Source organism: Argentina anserina, chromosome 5 (assembly GCF_933775445.1).
Source record: "Argentina anserina chromosome 5, drPotAnse1.1, whole genome shotgun sequence".
Taxonomy (NCBI): domain Eukaryota; kingdom Viridiplantae; phylum Streptophyta; class Magnoliopsida; order Rosales; family Rosaceae; genus Argentina; species Argentina anserina.
The window spans coordinates 14,126,569-14,146,085 of NC_065876.1; the positions used below are offsets into that span (position 1 = coordinate 14,126,569).

Below are 19,517 nucleotides of genomic sequence, written 5' to 3' on the forward strand. Positions count from 1 at the left end.
CCGATTACCGAACTTTATGTATTCATACTCTTATAACTCAAACACACTTTGTCAACCAAAATTTTTGTGAAAATACGTTAATAACCCTAGATTGTAGGTTCATTAAATTCAGTTTTTAATATATAAAGGATATAGTCGTAAAAACTATTAATAAATAATAAATAAATTTGAAAAACAAGAAGTTTAAAAAATTTCAAATCCGATTATGGTTAGATCCAAATCTCCCAAATCAATGGTGCAAACCATACTCCTTTTCCCTTTCCTAGTGATCTACGTGTTAGCCTCAGCGCTTTTGGTGGTTGAGAGTGGTGTTCATGTTCCTTCGTTTGGTTTTGTTCCTCAAGTCGTCGGAAGGTTTCTTCGGTACAGGCTCCCTAAGACTTGCCTTGGTGGCTCTCATGGTGACGTATGGGAGGTTGGTGGCGGCAGTAAGGTCTGGCTGGGTTTTTGTTTCAACGAAAATAGATCCGGTTTTTACTTCGATTAGTCTAGATCTACTCTCGGATCGGGAATAGATCTGGTCGTTCTTGATGGAGGCAGGGTATCAAATCCCCTTTGTGGTCTTCCAGATTTCTTGTGGGAAGATGGAGCTGGAGAGGATGATAGGGACTACTTCCAACAATGGTGGTTGATGGTGGCAACATGGCGGTGGCCAAGATCGGCCGGACCTCCTCTTTCTTGGGCCTGGGCTTTTGGTGCTTTGGTTTTGGGCCATTGGGCTTGCATTTGGGCTGGGCCATTGAATGACTTGCAAGTAGTGGATTTTGGATTGTGCTTTCATAAGGCAATTTAGCTTGAAAAGTCGACAGAGTGAGAGTTTTCTCCCTCTGCCGGAAAGACATAATTTGAATCGCGTTACAGTTATACAATGGTGTGGTTGTTAAAATTTATCCAGGTCTTCTACAACATATGTATATTGTTAGTTTTGTGTTTCATGCCCATGAAAATATGGGTGAATCTTGACTTTGGTTGGCTAGTTTTACCTAGGATTGCTAGTTGTTGGCCAATTTTCTTAGAGATAGTTAGTTTATTTGAGTTAGAAGAAGTATATATTTTTGTCAGTTTTCAGGTATGTTATCTTAGTTCTGTGTGCTAAATACAAAGGAACTAATGTTTTATTCAAAATTTTTTTGTTAGTGTAAGCTATAAAAACGCAGCAATAACTGGAAAACCCAAACCCGTACCCGGATCCGAGAAACGCCAAAATCACAAATGAGCCAAAGTAGGAGTGTAGAACAATAACACAACCCGAAAATCTCAGTAAAACCCTTAATTAGACCAAGATGCAGCGCCTCTGCTCCAAGCTTCGCTCTTTCCCCATATCATCTCTCTCTTCTTCTTCTTCGCTGCCCCGATCTTCTCCTCGCCTCCACCGCTCTCTCCATTTCTCTTCAAACACCACTCATTCATGGAGCTCAAGTAGGTCCGTCTTCAATGCCCATTCAACACCACTCCTCGTCGCCTCTCTTCGCTCTTCAACGTTTCCCATCTCCGTGAGTTTTTCTGGTCTCTTTTGTATTAAGGGTCTTTGTTTTGTATTGGTTACTGAGAAATTGCCTGAAGAGAATTCGATGTCATATTTCTAGTGGAAAGCATCGAAATTTCGTGTTTTCGTTCACCTGGCTTACTTGGGTTTTCTGCATTCTTTGTCATCTTGTAGTTTAAACTATTTCTGGCTGAAAATTTGATCAAAGATATTGAATTTATTATGAATGAAAAATCACACTGATCGGATTCTGATGTGTATGAGTGAAGTTATATGTTGGGAAGATGAGTAAACTTTAGCTAGTGATCGAAAGATTAAGTTTCTAACGGAACCAATGGGGTTGTGATGTGGGTTTTCATATGCTGATGTTTAAGTGCAATATTTGATGATGAATAGTATTTTGTGTATGTGAAGATGGTTCAAGTGCGGTATGTTTCGTCACGAGAGCGTAAGAATAGGAGGAAGCCAATGACGCCGGTTACTTCCAAGATAAAGAAAGTCAAAATCAAGGGTTACTCGTAAGTTTGTGGCATTTCAGTTAACTTACTGTGTTATTCTTTTGGAGTTGGTAGTGGAGTTTTGCATAGTAATTGGTTTTGGAAGTTCTTGATCAGGTCGTACAAGTCCCGGTTCAGGTTATTGAATGATGGTACTATTCGACGCTGGAGGGAGGGCAAGCGGCATAATGCACATTTGAAGGTGTGTAATGCATTTTGATTATCAATGCTTGTGGTTGATATCTAGAGTTCGTCTAAGTTAATCTAGCGAGTTTTAAAAAGACCGGTTCATATTCCATATTTCCTGATACTTTACTATATGATGTGGAATGATGCCATTACTTTCTCCCCTTTTGTTTGTTGGCCCAAGTTAGAAAAAAAACTAAGTTTTCGTAATATGGTATTGTTCTGTTTCTTGTAGGAAACTTTGAATCCATAAGTAGCCAACTTCTTGGGTCTGTCCTTCCATTTTGTACATAATGTAATGTCAGAGACCTGCATTGATCTATGGACTATGGGTAATGGAAAACATAAATATGATGATTACTGAGGTGTAAGATTAGAACTATCAGTACATCCACACAATCCAACTAGTTCACATTGTATATTCACTTTCTCAATGTTCCTTATGAATGAATAGAAGCAAATTATTTGTTGTGTGTGTGTGTGTGGGGACACGCAACAGTGCTAGTTTCTATATTCGAGAGTAACACCCATTTAGCTAGGTTAGTCAATCCCATTGACTTAAACATAGCCCAAGATACCACTGTAAGTATAATAAGTTCAACCCTGAACACAGCTCAAATTCAAGTTCCGACCAAACTTAGAAAGTACAGTAGTGTGATAAAATTAAACCTGATTAAGACTAGAGGACGGCCCGCTTAAACATATATATCTTTGTAGAGCGTTTTAACTGTGGGCTAGATACTGAGATGTATTGTAGCCAGGAGTCGAAGAACTAGTCATGTTAAGCCATACCGGAGTTGCTTTTCAACCCTGATGACTTGTTTTCTTGAGTTTTCACATCCCCACTACCAGGTTCCTAGATGAAATGAAAAAGCTAGCTGATGTTACCCTATCTTCCTATCGCAGGGGATTCATCTATGAAAAAACAGTATTTTTTTTCAAAACTTGTTTATATGGCAGCTTTCTTTCCAATTGTTATTTCGAGAACACTTTACTTTGCTTCCAAGTATGTCTTAGGAGAAAGATTTAGATTTTCTCATTGAAAGTGGAGAGGTCCGGTGTAAAATAGGGTCTCAGAGGCATAGCCGACATATAACAGCTAAGAGCCTTTTTGAGAGATGGAGAAGTTTAGAAGAGACTTCAAAATTTGGAGAGATTCACTGGGAAATTTAGCGACAGAAGAGAAATTGATTTTATGTGATGGAGCAACCTATTTGTTATTTGTGATATTCTTCTTCACCTTCTTTCATCATTATGTTTAGATCACTATATTTCCTTTCCTAAGCTTTGATTAATTTTTAATCTTTCTCATAGTTTTTTTTTTTACTCAGTACAATGTGTTGACACAGTTGCCTGTGGCCTGGAATTTAATAGGTTAAATTAATTTTTTCCAAGAGTATTAGAAACAAAATTGATGTGTTGCTATTAAGTTGCATAAACAAGTGTCACAATCTTAAAATTATAAATGTATGGCTTGGACACTGGAAAATTGGTGGAAAAAGATTTGAACAAAAAACACATACAAGATGGCATGCTGGAAGTTGGGTAGATTTCTGGTAGAAGCCGTGAGAGTTAATTCCACTGAAATTTTGGAGAAGACAGTGTTCCCCTCTTAAAACCTTTGTTTTTTTTTTCTTTATTTGGAAAATGAATATAGAGTTTTTGCTTCATTGAGACTAGTTGGTAAATGAGGACACCAGTCAGCATCTCTTGTCAGACTCCAGTATGGGATAGAAATTGAGATGTAAGGAAATTCCCTTAATATAACTCGAATCATCTAATCAAGCAGGTTGGCAGTAAGCTATTGATGCATGAAATATATAAAGGGAAAATAGTGGATAAATATCAGATGGGATTAGAAGAAGAATTAATGGGCTTCAGTGTCTGCTTGGATGACCTATAGCAGAGGATTCTTCTGCTTTCAGTTGGTGAATGATAACAGGAAGTGTTTACTTGTCTTTGAACTCACGAGTGCATAGTGTTACGATTAAAAGCTTCTGGGACATTTAGTTGGATCCTGGCTTGTGATGTATTCAGAACTTTGCTGCACAATTGGATCTTTTTTTTTTTTCAAGAGACTTAGGAAGGGTATCTGAGAAGCAAGTATGAGTTTTGTGAAAGTAGGTTGGATGACATATGACCTAAGCTTCATAGTCAGCACATTAAAGTCTTTAGTCCTATGAAAACTTTTCTCAAGGTTATAATTCGAGTCTCACCTTATTGTTGAAGTGTAATTTAAGTGTTCTTATTGCTGGACTTACTACTTGACTTTTGATTTAGTATATTGCATGTTGAAGAAGTTCAAAGATTTAAAATAGGAGAGCTTAACTTTTGCAGCCATTGGTATTAGACTATAGCGTCAAATCTCAAATATGGGAATTTAAATTTATGTTCTTTGGTTTATAGTATACTTGATTTTGTTTCTAGAAGGTAGAAGGTGGAGGTTAAAATCTTCAAGTGTGTTTCCTTTCCACTCTTCTCTTTGAGTTGGAACTTGGAAGGTCTTGACCTTAAGGTACTACACCAACCTCATGTAATTGCTAATGGTAGGGCAAAGTAAAATTTGGTGACTTGATTCAATGCATGATTCATTTGTCTCCATTGCCCTATAGCCTTAGAAATTTCATAGCCTTATATGCCCAAAACATTATACATTGCCCTATAGCTGTATCCATAAGTTAAAGGCTGTTTAAAGAAGTTGATTCAGTTAGGTGATCTAGCTGCATATTTTTATCTTATTGTTAAGACATAAAAGTACAAGATATATGGTCGTACTGTGAAATTTAGAAGGCAAAAGTTTTACTGACCTATTTTGTGTCATCAAGGTTTTGGATAATTTATGTACATAAGAACTAGAGGATTTGTGACAATGGAAGTATGGGCTTCATTGTCTAATGAATTATGAGATACTGCATCTGTTTTACATTTACAGATCTGAAAGTATTTCTGCTTTATAATTTCATTTTTTCTAAAAGGGGAATTGATGGCTAGCGAGTTGTCGATGTATTCACTGGTGGTCATCTTGATTTTTTTTTTGGGCTTTAAACAATTGATAATTCAGGCATGATTTGCTAACTTTTTGTAAATGCAAAATTACTCTAAACATATTATTCATGTTGTTGATGAACTTTAACATGTGATGCAGTCAAAGATATCCAAGCGTAGACTGAGACAACCTGCCCTCGTCCATCCTGCTTATGCCACAGTGATGAAGAAGCTCGGTTTTTGTGCTTGAAGTTTTTGAATCTCATTTAGGTACTGCCAGTTCATGGAGTGAAGAGGGAACCATGTAGGCCTTTGAAATTGTATTCCTTCTCTCTATCTCATTGCTGAGTTCCTTTCAGCTCCAGATGAAATTTTTTGGTACACACATTTGAGGTTGGGGCTGATGAAATAATCCGCTATTCTCTTCTTGAATTTCTATTTTAGAAGTAGTTCCTCAGCAATTCATTGGAGAATTTTGTTTTACTGTCAGTGATTAGAATGATTGGTTCTCATTCTGACTATTTGGATTACTTTGAGATATAAGCATTATACTAAGACAAGAACAAGCAAAACAAATTGTCTTCTGACAATTTACTCTTAATCAACAGAACAATTAGATCAGACTTATTCCGAAACAAAAAATGTATACAAGGACCAATATCAAATTGACAGGATATACATTTTTTTTGCAATATTACTTTTGCCTATGGCCCTTCCACTGGTGGCTGTAAAGCAGTATCAAGGCCGGTAACAGGTGATGCTTGTTGATCATACTCGTCTCCTCTCACGTGCCCTGCAGCTTTGGCTCCTCCAAAATCACTGATGTTCCCAAAAATCAGAATCAGCATTCCACAGATGGTGGTACAAAATGACATTCCAAAAGAAGTCGTTACATTTCCCGGAAATGAAGATGCAATTGCAAACCCTACACACATGCCAAGACCTCTCGTCCATGAGAACCATGTAGAGAATGCACCTTCTTTCCCAGATGGAGAACAGTCCATCAAGAGAACTCGTCCATATGCGTGTAACACCCCGGCAGATGTGCTTTGCAGGAAGGCAAAGAACAAAACATGGTGTTGCTGCCAAGATGAGTCCCGGAAATAGAATCCGAAGCCGGAAGTTGCTGCCAATAAAAAGAAGCCCAGAAGTTGCATTTTCACAGCGTCACCTTTAATAATTTGTTGCAGGGGATGTAACATTGGAAGGGAAACCAACGGGGAGATGAAGTACGTTAGCCACAAGAAGAGCAAAGACTTTGGTTTATAGCATAGTTCTCCAACCAGGTAGAGCACTCCTCCAGTGAAAAGGCACATAGTTGTTAATGAGGAGACGAAAATTCCAGCTAGGGTTCCCAGTGCATGAGGAAACTTGAAAATCGAAAGGATGTGATGGGTACTTGATGATACTGGTGTGCTGATACATGGTCTATTTGTGACGAGAAAATGGAATATCCCACAAAGCCATTTGAGGCCACTAAAGATTGAAACAATCCAAAGGCTCAGCACCTCCTCCTTCTCTTTAAGCATCTGGTATGTAAATGAGGAGATCACTGCTGAGCCTAAGGAGCCCGCGGCGGCGGCGTAGAGGGAGAGCCAAGAGTTGACTGCTCTTCGAGATGGGAACTGGGATTTGTGAAGGGTTGGTCCAGTGAAGCCTCGAACCATTAGGCCAAGGTGGCGGGTGTGGCAGGCGGTGGCGATGAGGCTAGAAGCTACTATGGCTGCAATGTATGGTGGGAAGATCCATATGTTTTTGAACGAACCAGCTGGAAGGCAGAAGATTGACCCCATGGCTATGGAGGCTACGGCAATTATGGGTTGGTGGTAGCCATGGTCAAGGATGATGGGAACAAAGGCAAGGAATGGAGAAGCTAGAGCAACACCTATAGCCCAAGAAATTGAAGTCCACTCTAAGGGAGAGTATCTAGAGAGTATTGTCCTTTTTGTTAGTCGAAGGTACCTGCATATATGTCGACAAACTACATCAAGATTCGAACTGCATGAACATGATATACGTACGTATCACCCCAATTTATTAAAAGGAATATTGGGTGGTTTTGTTATATATATCGATCCGAACACGTACATACATATATGCATACATAACATAGCATCGAAACCTATATATATGGCTCCCTGACCAGGGACGAGGACTACGTACATCAACTTCTCCTAACCCTAAACTCTGTAACCCTCATAATTAAGACACATTAGAAAGTTTTTCGTTAACAATTTCCACGTTTACGGGCAACAGCCGTTTTTCTGTTAAGTTTATCTAGGGCGGGCGATATACTGCATATATCTCGAAAGTGCACGCAGGATACTAACTAGCTATACATATCATCAAAACTGAAACAATCAACTGAACTTTGAAGCAGAGAAGCTTTATGGCTGGAGTTCATGCATGCCTAGGCTGCACGGAATCAGGTATGGGTATGCGAAATCGAAACTTTTAGAAATGCGAAAGCGTTTTTTTTTTTAAATTTTTTAAGAAGTGGGTACGTTTTTAAAATGTCGAAATAAAAATTATATAAAAATAAACATACCAATAAATTTTTAGTTTAAGTAACTCTAAGTCTCAAATAACTTACATAACTTAGTGTTCTACATTCGAAATAACACAAATATAATGAGAGATCTAGGTATCAACAAGAGGGAGGGAGGGTCAATGACTCGGCGAGAGGTCGAAAACATGTCGAAATGAGTTATTTGACTCGACGAAGGTAGGTCTAGCTCTTCATTTTTTTAGAAAAAAAAAACAGAAAAAACTCTTATTTTATCGGAAACTTCTTTTTCTGAAAATGCGTTTCCGGTCGCTTCCATCGCGGTTTCATAATGGTTCAACATTCCCCGCATTTCCGTGCAACCTAGATGCATGCACAACTAGTTAAGTAGAGTACTATAGTGAATTAGTGATTGATATGTAACTTTGTAACTGAATCTTGGTCCGTCGAAATGCGGTAGTCTGTTTGTTCACGGTAAAAAAAGCCTAAACTTGTTGATGCAAGTAATAAACTACAAGAGGGAGTGATTTATTGGACGGTTAGAATATACCCCATTACATATATTAGTATTAACATGTGTAAATTTCCACGGATTACATAATCACTTAAAAAAAAGAAGTTGGTTTTAGTTCATCTACTTCCCACTACCCACAATCTTCTCCTGATATTTTTTTTTAAGTTTATCATATTATCCATCTCCCATATTATTATTATTATTATTATTATTATTATTATTATTATTATTATTATTATTATTTTATTTTATCTCTAATATGGTCAAAAGTTTGGTGAACTTGTTAACACCAGCTACGCTTCTCATTATAGTAGTAAATATATATATATATATATATATATATCACAATAGATTTCGAATTATCTGCTCGAAAAGAACGATATATATGCCAATCAAGAGAGAGGAGGTGTCTGGTGCGGTACTTACAGGTTTATTTCCTTGTGAGTACAAGTAACGTTGCTCTTGGCGCTCGAATGATCCCAACTCTCAGGCAGCTTTATAATTTGGGAGAGGATCAGCGGGAAGACGATAGGAACTAGAACAGTTAGAACAAAGTGAGAGCAGAGCTCATAGAAATACCAACTCAAAACCTCCACCTTCTTAGGCTTCTCTTCAACCCCACCATACGCTTTGTAAGCTTCCCTAGCCCTCTGAATTTTCATGGAGGCACCATGCACATCATGAGTAGAATACGAAGCAATATCTTCCTCCTCCACAGCTCTTCTTGCCGGGACCAACTCTCGATCTTGCGCAGCACTACTATTTCCAGCTTCAGGACTAGTAGAGGTCACTGCTTGATCAGCCATTACCCTTCGATTATTACACGATGAGAATGATGAGTATAGTTGGTTGTGAGAGACTTGAGGAATGTGAAGGAGACCTATCTTGTATATAAACATAGTTTGTAGACATTCTCAACCAGCTGGATGCGAAGATATCAAGGCTTTGACAAGCCTCGGAATGCTCAGATGTACATGTATACCACAATAAGGGGGTATAGTTTTGGCATTATTTCCCAACTCTCACCGTCTTTTGTCATTTATACAAATCTATCACACAACAAGGAAGCTCTTTAGTATCTACCGTGCTATACCTAGTTCTTGTTTGTTCCTCTCGATATTTAGTTGTTGGGTTTCAGTTTTGACAGTCTAATCTTGGTAGTACTCGATCTAATCAAACTAGACAGAGTACGTAGAAGTGTTAATTACAAAGTGTAGTAGTATAAGCTATTAATTAACAACGAAGAGGTATGAGTGCATGACCGATCAAGAGGGAGATACTGATATTATATAAAGAAAATGTAACATTGTATCGCGCGCTGTTATTATCCAAGAAGGCTAGTATATTGTTGACCTCATTAGTACACAGCATGAATAGTGTGAATTTTCTTTTGTAATCTTTGAAATAAGGATAAAATGTGCCTCTATGCACGCTTATCATTATGTAGTCCAAAAGGCAATATATAGTATCCAAATAAACCTGGCGTTAGCTAGATTAAGTGAATAAGATATTTGTTCTTTGACTATACAGTTGATGTGTTATATATTAAACTCTATTCGATCAGGTTGGTTGATCATATATATTCAAAGAAAATCATACATACAAGTATAAACCATTCGAGAAGAATTACACGTACATCAAAATTGACAGTGTCGGCCAATTGATAACATAGCATATTTCCAATTGATAAACATAGAGGAAGCTTTTGGCTATAGTAACACACAACTCAACCATCGACGGATGAATTAAAATAACAAAAACCGATTAGTATGTATGTAATATAATTCTCGGCACTACGAGCATGTCTTGTTTTGTCTATTGTCAGGTGTTGCTTTGTTTCCTGATTAATGATATTAGTAACCGAAAACTTAAATCTTACGCACTAGCCATCCTATACGTATATATTAAGTTAATATAATGGTACTTGTTAATAAAATCATACATTTTGCCTTTGTTGTGCTTGGAATTATTTTCCTTGCTGAAACAAAGGTCAGTTTGATTTGCACAAACCTGCACTTCGTTCAATTAATTGCTCTAGAGAGGAAGAAATAACTTTTATCCTTCATTCTTAGCAACTTTGTTTCAGATAATGATATAAATACATTGGAATCCAACTACAGACAGTTACCACATTTTTATGTGACAGAGACTTCACTAATAGAAACTTGTCAATCTAATAATTTGTAACATATTTAGCAGTAACTTAATTGTTCCTATACTCTATTATGTGAAATGTTAAGATGATTCATTAATTTACTTTCATTTATGCTGCTTCTGTAGGGAAGATTGGTTCCAGATGGCACTACCAAAAAGGAAAATTTGCTATATGACCATCGATCATCACCTTTAAACGAAGTTGATTACGCACGAGTTTGTCAGATTCCAAAACGGAAGGTTGGATGTATATTGCTTGACCGTATGGTTGAAAGTACTTTTATATATGTTGCTAAACCATATGATATTGTTAACTCTTTTACATATCTGCTGTTTCCAATTGATAACCATTTTCAGGGGGCAAACTTCAGGGATGTACCCGGTGTTGTTGTAGGAATAGACAATGTGGCTGGGAGGGTTCCAACTGAAAAGCAGTCGGTGCTGCCATCTGGAAAGCCATTGGTATGTGCTCATGCTCTTTTTTTTTTGGGAAATAAGTGCTCATGCTCTTTATGCTCTAAGATACCAATCTTTTTTTCTTTGGAGCTCCTGCTGCTCTTTTCTTTCCTGCCGGCCGCCCTCACTTCTGTCGAGCTCACATGTGCCAACCCACCGGACATCTGCTGGTCACTTCGCACGTATCCTGACGGTCACTTCGCACGTACCCTGACGTACTCCACCCCCGGCGCCGCTCTCTACCACTATGCGTCCAACGACGTGTAACGTCCAACCGCACGCCATCTCGGAGCCGACAACTTCGCTGTAACCGCCAGCTCGTTCCGGCTCACTCCTCCATCTCCGACGACCACTGGTGGACCGCTCCACGTTCTTCCCTCCGCCGCATCAAGTCACCGCCAGCCGGTATCACGCTCCGGCGTCGAGTTTTTTTTTCTCCGACGTCGAGCATCTCCAAAATCTGCAGTCGATCCGACCCGGCCTGTAGTCAATCCGGCCCGACTTGCATACGATCCGACCCGGCCTACAGTCAATCCGACCCGGCCCGCAGACGACCTTCGACCCGGACCAGATTCAATCCGACCCGCTCCAGCCCAGAATTGATACCTCTTTATTGGCAGTGCACGTGCACCCAAGACAGATTCTTATCAGTTTTTTGGTGTTTCCGCTGTATAATTCCTGATTCTGTTTTTTTTCCATTTCCTTTTCAATGGGTTCTGGAGACGAAGGTGATGTTCCGAAATTTGAAGTATCTGTCAAGAGTTCTGACAGTGGGTCCTTTGGGGGTACTAAACTCAATGAGACCAATTTCCGTAAATGAAAGCGACTTATGGCGGCTCATCTTCGAGGCATGCACAAAATGAGGCATGTAACCGGAGTCACTCAGGCTCATAGTAAAGATGATATTATTGCCTACACTAAGTGGGACGATGATGATGGCCTTGTGATGTCCGTCTTGTGGAAAGCTATGAATGACGAGATAATTGATCTGATGGAAGCATGTGACACTGCGCAGACAATATGGCTGGCACTTGAAGACTTCTATACTAATGACTCTGATTTCATACAGGTTCATGAGTTAATGTGCACCGCTTTGGCAATGCAACAAGATGGGCAACCGGTGGCGCAATATTTCACCAAACTAAGAAATATTTGGGCTGAGATTGATGTGAAACGTCCTTGCATGATCAAACATCAGGAGGATATTGTTTGGTACCAACGTGAGAAGGAGCTTGAGCAAGTTCACCATTTCATGAAAGGTCTTGATACTAAACATAACAATGCGAAAGGGGAATTGCTCCGCCAAACCGAACCCCCTAGCTTAATTATAGCTTTCACATATATCCGTAAGGATGAATCTCACCAGAAAAGCCTTCATCAGACACAAGTTGAAGTTTCCAGCCTTACTATTCGTGCTAGATCTTCAGCACCACCTCTTCAGCAAGCCACTTCATCTCCACTTCATCATCGAGGACCACCACCAAGCTTCGGGAATCAGCCCCGCCCTCCTTGATCTTATTGCCATGATACAAACCATGCTCGTGCAACATGTTGGAAGTTGTATCCACACCTTAGGCCCCAAAGGCCTAATTATCATCCTAAGGCAAAAGCAGCTATTCAACTAGTCCAGGAACCGGATATTTATGGTGTAGTTGGACATGATCATCATACAGCAGGAGGAGTAACACCCACAACATCAATAGCTGGTCGTGGTAAGATTGGTATGGCTTTACATATTTCTCACTTTGTTAGTTTTGATACATGGATTATTGATTCTGGTGCGTCCGATCATATGACTTATGACAAATCTTATTTTACTATATTATCTCCTCCACCAGTACCATATGTTACTAATGCTAATGGTGAGGCCTTCCCCGTATTAGGGAAAGGGTCAGTTCGTATTACTCCCACAATAGAGCTTCACAATGTGTTATATGTACCTGCTTTATCTCATCATTTGATATCTGTCCCACAGTTGAACACTGAAGCTAACACTGAAGCTAAGTGCTCTGTGATATTTTTTCTCATGTATGTGATATTTCACGATCTTCTCACCGGGGAGTTAATTGGTCGGGGGTATCTACGGGGCAAGTTGTTTCATCTGGATCAGACATATGCGGGAAAGAAACCAGGGGCACAGTCCCGGATCGCTTTACTCTCCACTTCTGATAAGCTAAGTGAAGTTTGGTTATGACATCGTCGCTTGGGACATCCTTCATTTAGTGTTATGAAAAAATCCATGTCTACTTTGTTTATTGGTGTGGATGAGTCAGTTTTTCGTTGTGAAACTTGTGTTTTGGGCAAGAGTCATCGGTCTACATATTCCCCTAGTACTTCTAATAAAAGCATTCTTCCTTTTGAATTAATTCATTCTGATGTTTGGGGGCCATCCAAAGAGTCTACTGTGTCGGGAATGCAGTATTACGTGTCATTTATTAATGATTGCACATGTCTTTCATGGATTGTTCTTCTGAAAACCAAAAATGAGGTTTTTCCAGCTTTTCAAGCCTTCTATACCACTGTCCAAACACAATACAATGCCACAATTAAAATTCTTCATTCTGACAACGGGGGGGGGGGGGAATATGTGAATCGTGTCTTTCAGGAGTTCTTTAACGCACACGGCATTGTTCATCAAACAACGTGTCCTTACACACCTGAGCAAAATGGAGTTGCCGAAAAAAAAATCGTCATTTACTTGATATGGCTCGGTGTATTCTCTTTAGTGCCCATATGCCTAAATACCTTTAGGGTGATGATGTCATAACTTCTGCTCACCTCATTAATCGTCTTCCATCAGGTGTCCTTGAAGGCAAAGTTTCATATGAGGTGCTTGCATCCCATGTTTCCTTACCCTCTTTTCATAATCTTCCCGCCCGTGTTTTCGGTTGTGTTGCTTTTGTCCATCTTCCAAAACATCAGAGGTCTAAGTTGGATGCCCGAGCAGTTAAATGCGTGTTTGTTGGATACGGAGGACATCAGAAAGGGTACAGGTGTTATCATCCACTTACCAGAGAGTATTATGTCACTATGGATGTTACTTTCTTTGAGGACATGAGCTATTTCCCGTCTTCTGATACTGCTCTTCAGGGGGAGATTTCATATTTTAAAGAGAAGTATCATGGAGAGGGGGAGACAAGTCATCCAAGAGATATGGTGATAGGTTCGGTTGAGATTACTGATGATTCTGGTATAGTCACTCCAGAGATTCAGGTACTGGAAGCTGACCTGGAAGCTGACAGCACAACTGCCCCTCCTGTCTCCCCTACTGTTGTTTATACCCCTGACCAACGTTCCCCTGGTACAGAAGATTACTCATCTGAGGTTAGTCATTCTATTGGGGCTAATACTAGTGAAACTAATGGTAGACAATATGTCTTGCCAAATAGGTATACTCGAGGTCAGCCAACAAAAAAATATGAACCTACCCTTTATGCTAAAGCTAAGTATCCTGTGTCAAATTTTATGTCTAACAAAATATTGTCTAAGTCATATAAATCATTTGTGAATCAAATTTATGTTGTATCAATACCTAACAAAGTGCAGGATGCATTGAGAGATCCAAAATGGAGGAAGCGATGGAGGAAGAGATGGAAGCATTACAGAAGAACAATACTTGGGAGCTTGTATCTCCACCACATGGCAAGAAGGCAGTGGGATGTCGTTGGATGTTTACAGTGAAGCATAATCCAGATGGGTCAGTGAGCTGGTATAAAGCACGCCTAGTAGCAAAAGGGTTCACCCAAACATATGACATAGACTATGATGAGACATTTGCACCTGTTGCAAAGATGAACACTATTCAGGTATTGCTCTCTTTTGCTGCTACCTTAAACTGGCCACTTAGACAGTTTGATGTTAAGAATGCATTCCTTCATGGAGAACTTACAGAGGATGTGTATATGGATCTTCCTCCTGGATATGTGGCAGCTTCTCCAGATAACTTTGTATGCAGATTGAGAAAGTCTTTGTATGGTCTTAAACAGTCTCCTCGTGCTTGGTTTGGAAGATTTTCACAATTCATGAGGAAAATTGGCTACAGGCAGAGTAATTCAGACCACACATTATTTCTCAGACACCAACAAGGGAAGGTAACAACCCTAATTATATATGTTGACGATATGGTAGTTACTGGTAATGATACTATTGAGGTGGATAGATTACAGAAGCAGCTAGCCACAAAGTTTGAGATGAAGGACTTAGGTATACTCAAGTACTTCTTGGGCATTGAGGTAGCCCGGGAAAGTGATGGTATCTATCTATGTCAGAGGAAGTACATCCTTGATCTACCAACAGAGACAAGTATGTTGGATTGCACTCCAATTGATACTCATATTTAGCAGAACCATCGGTTAGTAGAGTACCCAGATCAGATGCCTACTGACAAAACTCGTTATTAGAGGCTAGTTGGACGCCTGATTTATTACCAGACCAGATCTTGCGTATGCAGTAAGTGTAGTGGGTCAGTTCATGCATAATCCCAGTGTGGATCACATGGATGCTGTTGTGAGGGTTTTGAGGTACTTGAAGTTAGCTCCAGGAAGAGGAGTAATGTTTTGTAATCACAACAATATCATTGAGGTTTGTGGTTTCACAGATGCAGATTGGGCTGGAAATATTACAGATCGGAGGTCCACATCAGGGTACTTTACCTTTGTTGGGGGTAATCTTGTTACTTGGAAGAGTAAGAAACAAAAGGTGGTAGCTCGATCTAGTGCTGAAGCAGAATACAGAGGTATGGCTCAGGGAGTGTGCGAGTTGTTATGGTTTAGAAATTTGCTACAAGATTTGGGTATTAAGCCTAAGTGTGCTATGCAGCTGTACTGTCACAACAAGGCAACTGTTGATATTTCACAGAATCCTGTACAACATGATCGTACAAAGTATGTGGAGGTTGATCGTCACTTTATTAAGGAGAAGCTAGATGCTAAGATCATTAGTTTTCCTTTTGTTCCGTCGAAAGATCAACTTGAAGATATACTCACAAAAGGAGTGTCTAAAAATGCCTTTTATGACTCACTTAGCAAGTTGGGCATGATCGATGTGTATGCACCAACTTGAGGGGGAGTGCTGGCGTGAGTCAATATACAACAACCGGATCTCACCAACCAAATCTCTAGCCGTAGTAATTGACAAACAATTTTTAGTTTCATACTTGATAATTTGTAGTCTAGAATCCTATAAATACATTGTAATTACGTTGATAAATCAATAAGAGTTCAATCTATATTCTTTTCATCTGTTCTCTCATTCAAACTACATTCAATTCACACAAACTTAGCCGCTTCTATAGGTTTCGGCATCATACGAAACTTTGTATTAAGGAAAATAGATCTATTTGGGGAAAATATGATTTCAACAATAGTATATAAACTCTGGAATCTCCCACTTTTGTGTCCCTTTTCAAATCAATTAGATAAGAATTGCTTTTCTTCAAACCAAATCCCAACTTTGGTGTCTGTTGTGTTTTAGTCGCCCATGCTATGTAATATACAGATATTCACCACTGCCCTTCATTGTTTCAGTTTACGTGGCATATTTGACAGTAACTTGTCACATTCTGCCACACTGAGACATGAACAGTTACATAGAGCTGCTTTCTGGAGTGCAAAAAATTGGTAGCGACTCATAAAATGTAAATGCGGTGTTCGTCCAAGATCTCAATTTAACTGCTTAAACTCGAACCACACGATCCCGAGAATCAGATTCAATATTAGTCATGGTTAAATTGACTAGCGAAGTTGTTCGTTTATTCATTTTGAACCTGAAAATTTGCTTCTGCAAGCGTTAGCGTTCATTCAGTTTATTACCAATGCTTGCAGAAACAAGTTTTCAGGATTCAAAATGAATAAACGAACTGCTTCACTAGTCAACTCAACCATGACCGATATTAAAACTGATTCCCGGGTCGTGTGGCTCGTGTCTAAGCAATTAAAATTGAGAGCTTGGATGAACACCAAATTTACATTTTATGAGTTGCTACCATTTTTTGCACTCAAGCAGCTATGTGCAACTGTTCATGTATCAGTGTGTCGCAGAAGAATGTGACAAGCTACTGTCAAATAGGACTAGCAAATTGTTTACCACCCATTTGGAACTTGATATTGTTTTCTTCGCATGGGCTTCGCTATAAATCCCACCTCCAGTTCCTCACCATTCACTCAAAGATTTTTGCTTTCGTTGCTCTGTTTTCAGTACGCTGTGTTTGCTCTCAGCTTTGTAATACCTCAACCTTAGTTTGGTTGTGAGGGTATATTTTAACTATCTCCATTTCAACAATACTGAGAAACATGGCTTCTGGGAGCCGAGGAGTCCATCAGTGACTTCTAACAATGACGATACTGCAATCCAGAGGACCCCCCAACGATATCCACTTCTGAAAATTAAAACTAAAGGTTATTTCAAAAGAAAATTAAGAATTGAAGGCAGTGTACGTTGGTGTGACAATGAAGGCAAACAACATGTATATAACAAACTCTTTTATGAAGGATTAATATTATTCCCTTAGTGAAAATCTACTATAAGAATGAATCCAAGTTATAACAAGCAAACAGATATTCAATAAAAACTAGAAGAGATCCGGAATCTCTTACGTAAATTTTATATATCATCCATCAAACCTAGTGGACGAACTAGGGGACATGCCAACTTATTTACTCTTGTAAAGATTTAAGTTGTTCAATGGAAATCTTACGTTGGTATGATGATTGAATCCGTTTGTGAAAATCATCTTCAAGATGAATCTAAAACTCCTATTATGAGCTTTGAGTAAAATTGGAGTTTGGAATACAGTAAAATTTACCACAAACCATTAAGAATAAAATTGAACTTGGTAATTGCTTCCATGGAATATAATTAACTACTTCACATGATTCACGAGAAAAAAAAAAGGAAGTATTACCCTCGTAAAAGGAGAGTTCTGATTTCTCCTTCAAGCACCCCGACAACTCTTGCCATGCTTGCAGCCATGGCCACTTTCAAAATTTCCCCATTTCTATTGAGTACTGAGTTTGTGCTAGTCATGCTACAATAGTGCTCTCTGGGATCCCATATGTGCTTGAAATTGGAGCGGTGTTTGTGCCTATGCATTGAACTCCAATAAAGAGAGCAAAAGAAAATGGTAAATGACTAAATGAGCAAAGGGATACTGAGTGTAGTGACAGATTGAAGATGTATTTATAGGAAACAAGGACGGCAAAAACAAGAGTCAGAGTAGAGATTTTTGAACTAGTAGAAAGCGTTTCACTTATTTGAACCGTTTTGTTTTGAATTTGTTGAACTCAAGGATAAGCGTTTAGTTGATATTAAGCGACACTCTCTGAATTTGTTGAATTAGATGACAAAAGTCTGCTTATGCTTATTTAACCAGCTTTCTTAAATTCAATGAACAAGAAGACGAGTGTTACATGCCCATTCCACGTGATGTTCACATAATTTGTTGAAATAGTGGACAAGCTTTTCACCGATTTTAAGCGACCTTCACACAAAGCATATGCTTAGTAGACATTGACAGTGACGTCGATTAAGGTACAAATAATGTTTTCTAAGCATTGAAGGAAAAGTTAGAGATAGTTTCTACTTTCTAACAAACCACATTATTGTATTGAAATAGAAACAATATTTTAAAAAATTTCACGCAAGCGTTACAATAACTAATGTATGATTCTATAATCAAATCAAAATAATTTTGATATATTCGCATACAATTGTATAAATTATAAAAATGTATTATCTCCTAATTTATATTAGAAAAAAGTCACTACTTATGAATTAATTATAAAAAAATTATCACATTTAAGTAGAAATTATAAAAAGGTCAACAAAATTAGAAAAAAAGTCACTTTAAAAATATTTTCTGGACTGTTTTGCCCTTTCTCACTTTTTTTTTCTAATTTTGGCCATAACTTTCTCGTCCGGTGATAGATTTTGACGAAATTAGTACCGTTAGAAAGATCTTGCTCCTTTTTTTCATTTGATATACTACCCACTTCGAATCGACCAACCGTACAAGGCGCAACAACCATCGCAAAGGGTTGCCGCCATCGATGGCGGTGCTCCAAGCGATTCCGGCGAAACCGAAGCTCAAGGTTCCCTAATTCTAGCTATTCTCTTCATTCTGAGCATACTTATACCAATCTCATTTGAATTTTAACAAAATTTCGCATATTTCCACATTTTCTCTCACACTACCTATCACACCCGCTGTCACACTACCTGTTACATTATCTGTCACACCTGCTGTCACACCCGATGTCACACTAACTGCCGTTGTCATACTACCTATCACAATATATGTCACACTACCTGTCACACTCACTGTCACACCCACTGTCACACCCTCTATCACACCCATTGTCACACCTGATGTCACACCTCCTATCACACCCGTTGTCACACTACCTGTCACACTTGTTGTCACACTACTTGTCACATCCGCTGCCACACATGCTATCACACATGTTATCACACTTATTTTCACACTACCTATCACACCCACTGACACATTGGCTGTCACACACACTATCACACCCGCTGTCACATTGTTTTATGTGACTATGTTGTGATAAGAAGAAGTAGTAGAAGAGAAAAAAATAAAAAAGAATGACTAGTAAATAACGAACCTTTGTCTATTATGTGATCTTGAATTTCTCAAATAAACTCATATGATCCAAATATCGACAATAATGTGATATCATAACACCAGCCACACTACCTATTACATTACCACTACAT

General features: G+C 38.8%; 1 protein-coding gene across 1 annotated transcript; it reads left to right on the plus strand.

The window, feature by feature from the left end:
• The first annotated feature begins 1,167 nt into the window (after positions 1-1,167).
• On the plus strand, positions 1,168-5,598 carry LOC126793839 (uncharacterized). The gene is made up of 4 exons (XM_050520471.1): positions 1,168-1,493; positions 1,901-2,004; positions 2,101-2,185; positions 5,315-5,598. Exons 1-4 carry the CDS (start codon positions 1,284-1,286, stop codon positions 5,402-5,404), a joined length of 489 nt encoding a protein of 162 aa, XP_050376428.1. The 5' UTR covers positions 1,168-1,283; the 3' UTR covers positions 5,405-5,598.
• Positions 5,599-19,517: the final 13,919 nt, after the last annotated feature.